General features: G+C 36.0%; 2 protein-coding genes across 4 annotated transcripts in view; one reads left to right on the forward strand and one right to left on the reverse strand.

Moving 5' to 3' along the window:
• Window positions 1–6,153: 6,153 nt before the first annotated feature.
• LOC108767439 (bolA-like protein 3) lies at window positions 6,154–8,757 on the reverse strand. 2 transcript variants are annotated; one of them, XM_018517347.1, is made up of 4 exons: window positions 8,530–8,757; window positions 7,371–7,558; window positions 6,534–6,622; window positions 6,154–6,423 (listed from the first exon to the last, which is right to left on the reverse strand). In XM_018517347.1, the coding sequence occupies exons 2-4, from the start codon at window positions 7,549–7,551 to the stop codon at window positions 6,358–6,360; spliced, it is 336 nt and encodes a 111-aa protein (XP_018372849.1). In that variant the 5' UTR covers window positions 7,552–7,558; window positions 8,530–8,757; the 3' UTR covers window positions 6,154–6,357. The 2 variants fall into 2 exon arrangements, with proteins under 2 accessions (XP_018372849.1, XP_018372856.1); XM_018517354.1 differs by having other exon boundaries at window positions 6,157–6,423; window positions 7,371–7,497.
• A 401-nt stretch (window positions 8,758–9,158) lies between these two features.
• The window catches only part of LOC108767821 (Kip1 ubiquitination-promoting complex subunit 1), a 10,615-nt gene continuing 7,659 nt past the window's right edge, over window positions 9,159–12,114 (forward strand). The window contains exons 1-2 of one of the 2 annotated variants that reach the window (XM_018517898.1): window positions 9,159–9,525; window positions 11,131–11,456. In XM_018517898.1, coding sequence (XP_018373400.1) covers window positions 9,422–9,525; window positions 11,131–11,456 — 430 coding nt within the window. In that variant the 5' untranslated portion in view covers window positions 9,159–9,421. The remainder of the gene's footprint in view (window positions 9,526–11,130; window positions 11,457–12,114) is intronic. The other variant, XM_018517890.1, reaches the window with a different exon arrangement.

Below are 12,114 nucleotides of genomic sequence, written 5' to 3' on the forward strand. Positions count from 1 at the left end.
GAGAGAGAGAGAAAGAGAGCGAGAGCGAGAGAGAAATAAATGTGAGAGTGTGAGAGAAAAGGAGCAAGAAAGATGTTTAACGTCGAAGAACGTGAGTTTGTAAAGTTGGACGACGGTATAATTTATTTTTTAGCGCGTTGTGCCCGATATGTACGCCAATGATGAATTTTCCTGCTATTGTCACTATACACTTGACGAGCACTGTCGCGAGCCGCGGCTAGCGCGTTCAATGGTTCCTTTATGTGTGAGCGAGTGTCAGTATGAAAAGAGAGAAGAAAGAAAGAGAGAGAAGAAGTGGAGACCTATACAGCACAGATTTCCAAGGGACGTCTTACCGCGATGTCGAGAGGACGTTCTGGGATCGTTTTTAGAATGTCCCAGGGATATTCTCAGGACATTCCTCGGATAAAACGTAAGGAAGAACGTGCGTGCTGCTCGGTAATCTTCTCATCTTCCCAAGACATCTTCCTGGTCATGGGTCCAGGTCTATTTTTTCTCGCGTCGTAGAGCGGAAGTGAGAGTGAGAGTGAAAGAGGAAAGAGTCCCCGCGACTTTATCGATAGGTTTATTGTAATAGGATACATTGTACTACTATGTATACCGCGTGCCGATCTTAATTATAGGTACTAACTAATCCAAACAGCGATGTTCGATATATTCGAGATAAAGACAACAGAGAGAGAAGAAGGAGGAAGGATCTAGGTGATTTATGGCGACAACGACGACGATGACGCGAATATTTGCCGATTGACGCGGCGTCGTCGAGCTGTCGTCGTTTACTGTCGTTTATTACACTTCCGATACCAACGAGACAAGACGGGAGGAAAGAAGGAAAAGAAAATTATAAAAGGAACACACTCTTCACAACTTACCTCGATGTTATTCCCACATCGTCATCTCTCCAAGGAGAAGAGAAAGAAGAAACTTATATTCGTGATTTAACGATTATCGTATACACGTACATGACGTCAACACGCAGAAAAATGTATACCGTGTAATCGCGTATTCGCGAAAGAAATCCGTTCGCTCGGCAGGATTCGCGCGAATTTCAAAGGTCGCGTGTTTAAACACGCGCGACGCTTCCTCATTTTATGTGTATATCGACTAAATGTTTAGCACGCGTTAAGTGGTTCTGGCGTCGCCAGCGTTGTCGCTATCCTTATCACGGATCGATATCTTAGCACTTACGATTGTGACCCTATACATTCGTGGAGGACGTTGCCGAATAATCCTCGCCTTTAATTATTCCGTCAATACAGACTTTGAGTTGACAATTTTCACCAATGTAAATTAATTTTAAGGTCTATTTTTTATTCCTACACTAGACTGCACTAGAACTCTCTCGCTTTCGTCAAATATTAAATATGTACTTATCTCACTTTAAGTTCCAAAAGGATACACTAATTCAGCCACAAAAAACGGACCCTTGGTCTCAGTTTAACTTACTTTTTATTCTTTTCTAATTCCAATTAATAAATTAAACCGAGGTTAAAGTAAACTTACATTGGTAGAAATGGACATTAACCTTTCAGAATTGACGTCAAAATCTCCAAGGCCCAAGGAAACTGGGCCTAACAGTTACTATAACATTGGATCTATGAGATCCATTTAATATATGTTAATTAAAAGGCACTAATTAATTTCGAGGAACCAAAATGACATAATTCGTATAAAATAAAGTGACTATTAGTTTATTAAGTTTATTTTAATAAGAACAATCCAAATTTTTACAGATGTAACATAAAGAAAATTAAATTGTTTTATGTAAAATAGTGTAATTGCTACAATAATAGATACAAGAATTAAGAATCGATAGTAAATTCAAATAATAATGTAATTTTTATTTCAATATTATTCCACAAAAGAAAGTTGAATTATTTTTATTTATCAGAATCTTTATTATCCAATAGAATGGATCCAATTAGATCCACGTCAGCTTTGAAAGATTAACAGACTTTTCTCCGATAGTGCCTCAATAGATACTTTTTGTAATCCAAAGTATTCGGGAAACGCGCAATTCGCTCAAAATCACGAAGCGAATAACAAAAATAATTTGTAATTTAGAATTCGCGAGAAATATTCTATTTTTAGTAATGCGCATTTGAAACATCTGCGGTTATGAAAAAATCGATGTTGATACAAAGTAAATCTGTCGTTGGGATTAATGTCGGCACGTCGAGGATTTTACCATATATTGAATGATTCGGAAAGAAAGTCCGAGCACGCGATAGCACTGGCTGAGACGTGAGAATCGTTTAACATTGCAGGCGCTATACCCACCGCACCTATGAAATACCAAAGCGAAAAGAGAATACGACGCCCCTCGTCCACGTTAACTCGTACCGTAATTTGTGATTATCAATCCTCACACGGTCTTTCCGATTTTTAAATGCTGCCCCATCGTTCTCTCTTTTTCTTTTGTTTTTATTGTCTTATATCCACAGATTGCGTATTTTTGTAATCTCTCCATTTCTTTTTTTTATACGGCGCCGATTACACGCCGCACGATAACGATTTTTAACGAATCTGTAAACGTAATTTAATAACAACATACATATGTATAATTTAGTGTAGCCATGTTTTATCAGTGGATGATCTAAGAGGAGCGCATAATATCTTAATCGATCGTTTCTCCCATTAAGGCTAATGACACATATGGATATCATAATAAACGAAACTTACAGGCTATACTATATTATACCAGCAAACGAGGTTTATTCGTCCGACTACATCGGCAAATTCCTCCGCATCCATCCCAATTTGCGCTTTGACGCTTTCAGGTAACATCACGATTTTCAACAATTTTCGATTTTCGTTCCGGATTTAAAATATTTTATTCTTATTTTATTCTTTATATTATTGAAACATAATATAAAGAATAAAAGTTTTATTCTTTATATTAATAATTGCAGAGAAAAAATTGTGATTTTTTTTTTGCAATATATAGGATATTACAGCTTTACAAGTATGTATATTTATTTATGGGACATTTATGTAATAAAAAATCATGAATTTAATAATGCATGAGCCAAATATTTATGTTAATAATAGCAAATTTATATCAATTGTCGGTAATGTCAGCCTTCTTGAATTAGAGCCCCTCCGGGCTCTTGGAGCCCTTTTTATACCACCGAAAATTTGCCCAGGGTTGACGGTTTTTAATAATATCTCATCGGTGGTATAACGGAGATAAACATATATTTAAAAATGTCGAAGATTACCCAGACAGCACAGAATATTTATGATAAATATTCATAAACATTTATTATTATTTATTTTTGAATTAAAATCACCTAATTATTTGTCAGAGAGAGAGAGAGAGAGAGAGAGAGAGAGGAGGAGGAGAGAAACAGTCATAATTTATTACCAACGAAAAGAATAACTTCTTAAAAAGATCATTTTTATTTTAATAAATAATCCATTCCTTTATCTTTTACATTTCTTTATATACATATGTTTATTTCCGTTATGTTATATGTGTACTTATTTGCGCAATATATAATTTTATACGCAACAGGAAAAAAATGCAGTGTAAACATAAACGGAGATACAATTCATGCATTTCTGCAAGAATATATAATTTATACGCAACAGGAAAAATATGCAATAAATTTCCACACAGTTTTTCAGCGATTCTCATTTCAAGCGCGCGCGCACTTTGAACGTTACCGACACAGCGTCGATAAGTCAAGCCACTACTATGACCCAGCGAATTAATGCTCCGCATTGTACTATAGTTATTAGCTTGCTGCGGTGGTCATGATTTTATCGACAGGGTCAGAAAATGGATGTAGCCACGTAGTATTCAAACCGAAAACGGACGTATTGGCGGTAGTGTACGTACGTATGATTTTCAAATAGAAAAATAGAAAAAGTTACATGATCTAGAGAAAAAATAACATGATCGATATTCTCATGATTAAACAAGCGATTAAATAAGGATGCTTTTATTCTCGCGATTAAACAAGGATGCTGATGACCATCTCTAGAATTCATGGAGTATGTAGAGACCAGGAGACCGAACTGACATCAAAGACATAGAGAATGGACTGCGCGATCCGTATCTAAGTAGTGTATCAAATGTGGTCGACAATAATGAGAGAGAGGGACCGTGGAAGACGGTCAATCTTCCTCTCATTCTCTCTCCCATTACACCATTGAATGGAAAGAGATAGAAATTGCCGTCTGCCACAGTCCTTCTCTCTCATCCTTATCGACCATTTTGACACACGGATTGCGTAGACCATTCTCTATGACTTTGACTGACATATACTACGTTTACACGGCACTGCACGGCACGCTTTACACCGAAGTTATAACATCGATGTTACGAAACTGACCAATCACAGTCATTCCATTCTTCAGAGGAACAGCTATGATTGGCCAGTTTCATAACATCGATGTTATAACTTCAGCGTAAGTCCGGATCTACAATAGGTGTTTTATGCCTTATGCTGTAAGAAATTGACCAATTACAGTCGAATCCGAGAAGAATAAGCGACTGTGATTCGCCCATTTCTTATGGCTTAAGGCTTAAAACCCTATTGTAGATCCGGGGTAAAGCGTACCGTGTAAACGTAGTAATAGACGAGATTCTCAAAAAGCGTGTTCAAAAGTGATCATCTGAATTAGTTCGATCTAGATGTCGCTTTCGTTTCACGACCGAAATCGTTCTAGCAGTTTGCATGGTATGCCAATTTTACATGAAGAATGCTTCATTCTTCACGCAGTTTTAATGACAATTTATGTGAATTTACGTCTTCCTCTTATTGTCAGAACATGATGTCAAAGAATAACATCTCTATTCTTAGATTATGTGTGTTCGGTTGTGTATGCGTAAGCGTATATGAGAGTTTTGCGATTCGGACGCCGCCTACCGAGAACCATCAATACCCATTCAGAAACCTGATTTTGACCACACTTTCCAAACCCTAGTTCGGTCGGGGCTCCGCACAATAAAAGGAACAGGGAATAGAGAATAAGAATTTCAACCTATCAGAAATCATGTATTGTGAAATACGTAGTGTGTATAAGGCGTCGTCTACAATACACGGAGTAAGAAGAGTAAGAAATTGACCAATCACAGTCGATTATTCTTCTCACATTCGACTGTGATTGGTCAATTTCTTACTCTCACTTCTTACTCCGTGTATTGTAGACGGGCCTTAAGGATAAGATGATACACGGCAGAGAATGGCTGCGTTCAGCAGAGAAAGCAGCTTTGCAACTGTTGTAAAATTCTTGAATATGATTGGTTTATACATTTAGATCCAATGAGGAACTAAGGGCAATCACATTGAAGAATTTTACAACAATTGCAAAGCTGCTTTCTCTGCTGAATGCAGCCATTCAAGGGAGAGTGGAACGGATAGCGTTTCTCTTCTCTGATTGTTTCCGCTATTTATAGCTCAACTTCCGCAAATGTGCATGTGTGCATGTACGTATATGTGCATACACACAAATTAGTGCGGTACAGTGCAGTGTATTAATTCGTTGAGTCATAGTAGCGGCCCGACTTATCGAAAATAAGAAAATGCAGTACTAAAAAGTTGATAAAAAATTCTTAGAGTTCTATGAGAAGAAAATAAATGATTTTTGTCTCTTGCAGTTTTCCTGTAAAAAACTTTTCGAGGAGCACCCGAGTGGGAATCCGAACGCAGCCCTGGCTATCTCGTTTTTTGTTTCTTTCTATTCGCTTGTGCATTCGTAAGGCCGTAGCACAAACTCTTATGCACTATGCGTTATGCACAAGTCTGTGCTGTGGCCTTTAGCTGGCTTCCCTACTCTATATATACAACCTCTTTGTTTGCGACACGACAAAACAATTAGATGAGCGTATGCAAGACAAAAAACGGAATAACATAAGGATTAAGTGAGAAGTGATAGGCTTTCGTTCGTAATTGGGCGTGATCGAAAATGGGTAGACACCGATACAATAGTAACATAATTTTCGCCAAATTGACTTTCTGCATAATGAATATAAATTTTTCTTTCATTAATAAAATTTCTACTTTTATCTCAATTATTTTTTTTTCTAAAATTTGTTTTACATTTGTTCATATAATTTACATCCTATAAAATATACATAACGTTATCTATATTTTATACAAGATCTTCAGATATTGATGAAGATTCGAGCTAATAATGGACCGATTATACAACAAATTGTCTTGAATATGTGACGAAAATCTAGAATTATCTTTAATATCATCGAAAATTTGAAAATTCTTGATTATCTTGAACAAACTTTTAAAAACTCTTGAAATAGATATTAAGACGTCCATTATTAGATTCATTAAAATCGATATTGGTTATTCCTTCTGTAAAATTAATTTAACAACAGTCCAAAAATAACATTTATGTTTGTGGGATACTCGTACGTATTCGGAGACCATGCATATCTTTGATTTCTTCCTTAAGAACCTTAAGCAATAAAATAGATTAATTATACTACACACACTCCCTAACAAAATGATACAACCACTCTCATTTTCATATATTCTTCGGTTAAAAAAAATCAAAGGACACTTTACCTTATTAATAATTTGATGTTGCTTTACAGTATTTAGTCCTTTGAATTCTGAGGCAACGACATTTATGTCAAACATAGCACCGCATCCTCCTAAAGTAAAATTGCTGTTATATCAATGTATCGCTAAGGATATATCCACACAAACTTGCATAGCCGCATAAAGAAAATATACATAAAGAAAATTATCCAATTGCAGTTCTCTTTTAAAGTCGTACATAAAATGTGATTGGATAATTTTCTTTATGTATATGTTTATGCGGCTATGCAAGTTTGTGTGGATATACCCTAAGTATATTTTTTACGAGCCATGGTACACATAAAAACTTGAGTAGTCAAACGTAAGCAATAAACGAATTGACCAATCACAGTAGAATCCGTAAAACTACAACGTAAGCAATAACCAATCCAACATGTTGATTTCTTTACTGCTTACGTCTTAAGCAGCAACTAATCAGTTGAAGTTTGTCTTATGGATAAGGGAGCGTTTATATTGGCCGTAACACCGTATGCCATATGCCGTAATCTGTAAGAATTAACTAATCACAGTCAAGTATTCCCCTCTCATTCGACGGTAAGAAGGGAATAGTCGAAGGTGATTGGTCAATTTTTACAGATTACGGCATACGGTTACGGCCAATATAAACGTTCCCTTTAATTTACTATTTATATTTCCGTCAAATTACGTAAATCTAAAGCAATATCCCGATTGGCTCATCAGCTTAAGTTTATGTCTTACGGTCTTTTGCACTGTTGCGGAATTTTGTGCGCGGCAGCTCTTTAAGACACATCGGGAGTAAGCTGATTTTCCGGTATAATAAGGCGTAAAGTAAGTCCGTACCTGATACATCGGTAACTTCAATCAATTGAGCTTGCGGAAACCTGTTCCTCAGGATGGATATCATTTTCTCTTCGGCATGCTTACCCGCAAGTATACCATTGGATCCATTCCACAGTCGAGATAGCAGCTGCAACAATTTGGTTTCATTCATCTTTCTCATTGCAGTTCTTGTTAGTCTCATCGTTTATCTATAGTATGCAAAATATTGCTCAAGAGAGATTAAATTTGAGCAAAGAAATGAATCTTATTAAATTCTAACAAGCTTACTTATCTTTCTTATTTACAAAAAGTGTAGAAAGACGTAGGTGAAAAGATTATAATGTGTATATTTTTTTCTTTTATTTATAGAAATACTATTTGTAAATTTATTAACTTAAAGATTATATGTAATATTTAAATTCAGATTTATATTATATACACAAAGAAAAACAAAACACACAGCATGTGTGAATAAGTAGTAATACATATTGTATATTCAGGATAGATTATTTAAACTAATGCACGCAAATATCTCAAAAAGGAGAAATTTTTTTCAAAAAGTCTTTCAAACAAAAGTTTTATAGTTTCAAGGGGGAAAGAAGATGATGACCTGAATCGATCTCTTGAAGAGACATCCTTAAAGTCAGGTCAATGTTATATAATTTCTTTTTTAATGGAAACCCCATTTTTTATTTCATATGTAGCTTACCTCAAGAGCTTTCCAAAACATTATAATAAAGTATTCTTTTATTAAGTATATTTCAAATTGTGAGGTTTGTTTTTGAAGCAGAGAAATTGCATTTTTAAAGTAGAGAATTTGTTATAAAGCAGAGAATTTGTTTCTAAAGCAAAGAATATGTGTTTTAAAGCAGACGTTCTACACGAAGCGAGTTCCAGACCACGCTCCCTTAGCGCATGAAAAGTTGGATCTCTTTAGGTAGAGGAAGTATGGAGTGGACTGGAATGGACCTTGCTTCGCATAGAGTCATTATGCAAGGAAGGGAAGATTGAAAGTTGCAATACCGCCAGCATTAACATTACCTCTAAAGTAGCTGACCGACGGCTAAAAAATTTTTTTAATTTTACATAAAAAATTCATTTTTACATTAAAATGAAAATAAGAGAAATCTCTAATGGCTTTGATCTTGACAGACGTTATCGAGACACCACGTGGGCTTACCGACACACTGCGTGAAGTTGATGTAAACACACGTTGGAACATAATCAGACGAGTCGTGGACGTTTCTCGTCGCGTTACTTATTTTTCTTCGAAACTCAATTGTCCTCTCCAGATCTCTATCCTATCGAGAATGGTCGTGAAAATTGATGGTAAATACCAATAATGACCGATAAATATATATTGCGAGGAGCCGGTAAAGGTAGGCGATATTAGGCAGCAAGCACCGACTGCGACTGCGGATTATGGACGTTTCCATTGAGAGCGTTAAGGCCCGTCTACAATACACGGAGTAAGAAGTAAGAGTAAGAAATTGACCAATCACAGTCGAATGTGAGAAGAATAATCGACTGTGATTGGTCAATTTCTTACTCTTACTTCTTACTCCGTGCATTGTAGACGGGCCTTTAGGCGTTGTGACTAGACAGAAATTGATGTTCAAGTGAAATGATATGATTGGTAGGCGCAAGTTACGCTTACACAAGTTACGCCGCATGTGACGGCACCCTAAAGATGAAACTTGAAAAGTTTCAGGTGAAATTTCATGATTGACCCCCAGACATTCTGTATAGGGATTTTAGACGTGGCGATGTTGACGCCTTCGACGGACGTACTCACAATTTGCATAAAATCGAAACTCCCGACTCTCTTCGCGACTCGCGAGGGCTGTTGTCTATCGATTATTTTATCGCCGTTTGTCGCTGTCGACGGCGTCGACGCTGTCCATCGATCGACACGCGACGCGACTCGCTAGAGACGTAGCGGTTCTGCGTTTGGGAGTATAGTGTGAGATTAGGGCGCGGAATCGCTCGTGTAAGATCGGCGATGTTGCCTCGCGGTACGGTTTAACCTATCTAACATCTTGCTCATTGAATGTAAATTCGCAGTAGCGGCGATGGACGCGGACAAAGTTCTGTATAGAATCTTCGGAGCGAGCCCTTTCAACGTCGAGCGTACCGCCGCCGGTAGATCTAAAGACGATCATCTCGGACAATCTAGGTGAGAGTTAAGTCCTTAATCTGAGCAGAAGCTGGGTTCTTATTGAACGTATATCTTTACGTCGATTTTTGTACAACGGCTTTAAAGTGCACTGAGTGCGCACTAGTTTTGCCAATAAAAAACGCTATTGGTTTCCGCTGTTAATAGATGATAGAGAAATTATTTTTGACAATTACAAAAAGTCTACTAATTCTGGTAGATACTTGAATGTCAATTCAAATCATCCTACAGAACACAAAAAAGGTGTAGTAATCAGACTAGTTAAACAGAATTCTATTCCTTGCCTATCCTAAATTTCATATATATATATATAATCCTTGAAAATGGAATTCCTATTTTCAATAATCAATAATAGGATAAAAGCTTTATCTTTCAAAAATAATTTTGATAATATCAAGGAACGTATAGGGTCAGCTCGGATTCCATAGAAATTACAAAAAATATTTCATTAGTTCTTAATAAAATATCAGAAACATTCAAAACTATTATACAATAATTTGATTTCAAAATTATCCACAAATCTATGAATTGTTTGAATACTTTTATTAAAAACAATCAAAGATAAAATTAAAAAAGAAGATCACTCAAATGTGTATAAAATAAATTGTCTCGACTGCAACTCTTCATATGTAGGACAGACAAAAAGGAAATTAAAGACTCGTTTAAAAGAACACAATAATGACATAAAAAAACCAAGTAATGCCATGTCTGTTATCTCATATCACAGACTAGTTCACGATCATAGGATTGATTGGGAGAACACAAAAATTTTAGATTCCAAACAATCATATCATAAAAGAATGGTCTCCGAGATGATACATATCAAAAGACAAAAAATGTGTTTGAATAAACAGAGCGATATAGAACGCTTTTCTGACATCTATCAATTATCGAAAAAAGCCCCTCTACTCACCAATAAACTATTCTCCTCTACTTTTCTTCTCTCTCCTTTCCCTACATAATGTATAAAGACTGTCGCAAGATACGGCCATCACATTTTGTCAAGAATAGTTCTTAATAAAGTTTTTCAAAAGTTGTCAATTTACATTAAAAACTCCGAATTATACTGGCGAGGACTTTTGTCACAAAATACGTGGTAAGCTAATTCGACTATAAATCTAAACCGATTCTTATTATTGACAATTATATAAAAAAAGTAATATAAACTTTCGTTCTCTTTTAAATCTAACTAGAATCTGGAAATTCTGTATTTTTCACACCAAGTCTCACAAAGTTTTAAGTAACAAGGAATTTATATCGTAATAAAATTTTGTTTCAATTTATCTATGATAAAAAAAGAAGTAAAATTGAAACTGCAGAAAACCCTATTGTAGATAAGATCTGAAAGTCCATGTACATATCTGCTTTAAATACCCTAGCTTTACAATTTTTTATTTTTATTTCATATTATGTCGCAAAAAGTACTTGACAGTGCAGCTGAAAAAAGCTGAGATATGTATCAAAATGAAATAGGACGTAATACACTTAAATGTGCTATATTTTTATATTTTCCTGTTATACTTTTATATTTTGTACCTTTTAAATTTTACTAGTAATGCGACATTCTCTATCAATTATTACAATTGTTGCCATATTTTGTTTTAGATCATTTCAGAATTTGAATTGGGTAAACGAGCATATTAGAAAATCTCTCTTGAATCTGTATATTGATATGTGGAATTCCGAGGACAATAGAGAAGGGCGTATAGGTCCTCATTTCGTTAGATTCGACATATCCATACAACATGGTCTCTGCATTATCTCCCCTGACAGATTGAGTGTCAATTCGCAGAGTAGCTTCAGCACAATACGAGCCAATACAGGAGTGTTCAAGGGAAAATGGATGTATGAGGTACAACTTGGATCCAAAGGAGTGATGCAAGTTGGATGGGGCACTGCTCAATGTAAATTTAATCAACAGTACGGAGTTGGTGCGTTGAAACACTGCTGCAAAAACTGCAACAATATTTGCCATATTTTTGCAATAATTTTCTGCTATCTTCTTACTAGTGTCTACAGACTCTATGACCGGTATTCATAGTCGGATCTTATATTTAAAGACCATTCTACATTGGTCGTATCGTAGCGTCGGAAGCGTCGTAAGCATCATACAACTTTAAAATTGAAGCATCGGAGTGGCTGAAGCAACAAGCTTGTGATTTGCGACGTCTACGATACGACCAATGTAGAATGGCCTTACAACCGTCTTAAGTGCAGTCTTAAGGGTCCCCTACATAGAAGACGTAGACGATTGTGGAGTCTTAAGTTGTAGGAAACTGACCAATTCTAATCGAATATTCCCTTTAAATTTGATTATGATTGGTTGGTTTCCTATGACTTAAGACTCCACGACCGTCTATGACTTCTATGTAGAGGACCCTTTAAGATGTCACGAACCAATCAGAGAGCTGCGTTAACATCTTAAGATATTACTTAAGACGGTTTTAGAGTAAGAACGGACTATAAATTTCACCGTATAACAGAATTTAGCCATGAGCAATTTTGTCAAAATACGAAGCAAAAAGGTATATACACACATTCTCTCTCTCTCTCTCTCTCTCTCTCTCTCTCTCTCTCTCTCTCTCTCTC

This window comes from Trachymyrmex cornetzi, unplaced genomic scaffold (assembly GCF_001594075.2).
Source record: "Trachymyrmex cornetzi isolate Tcor2-1 unplaced genomic scaffold, Tcor1.1 scaffold121, whole genome shotgun sequence".
Taxonomy (NCBI): domain Eukaryota; kingdom Metazoa; phylum Arthropoda; class Insecta; order Hymenoptera; family Formicidae; genus Trachymyrmex; species Trachymyrmex cornetzi.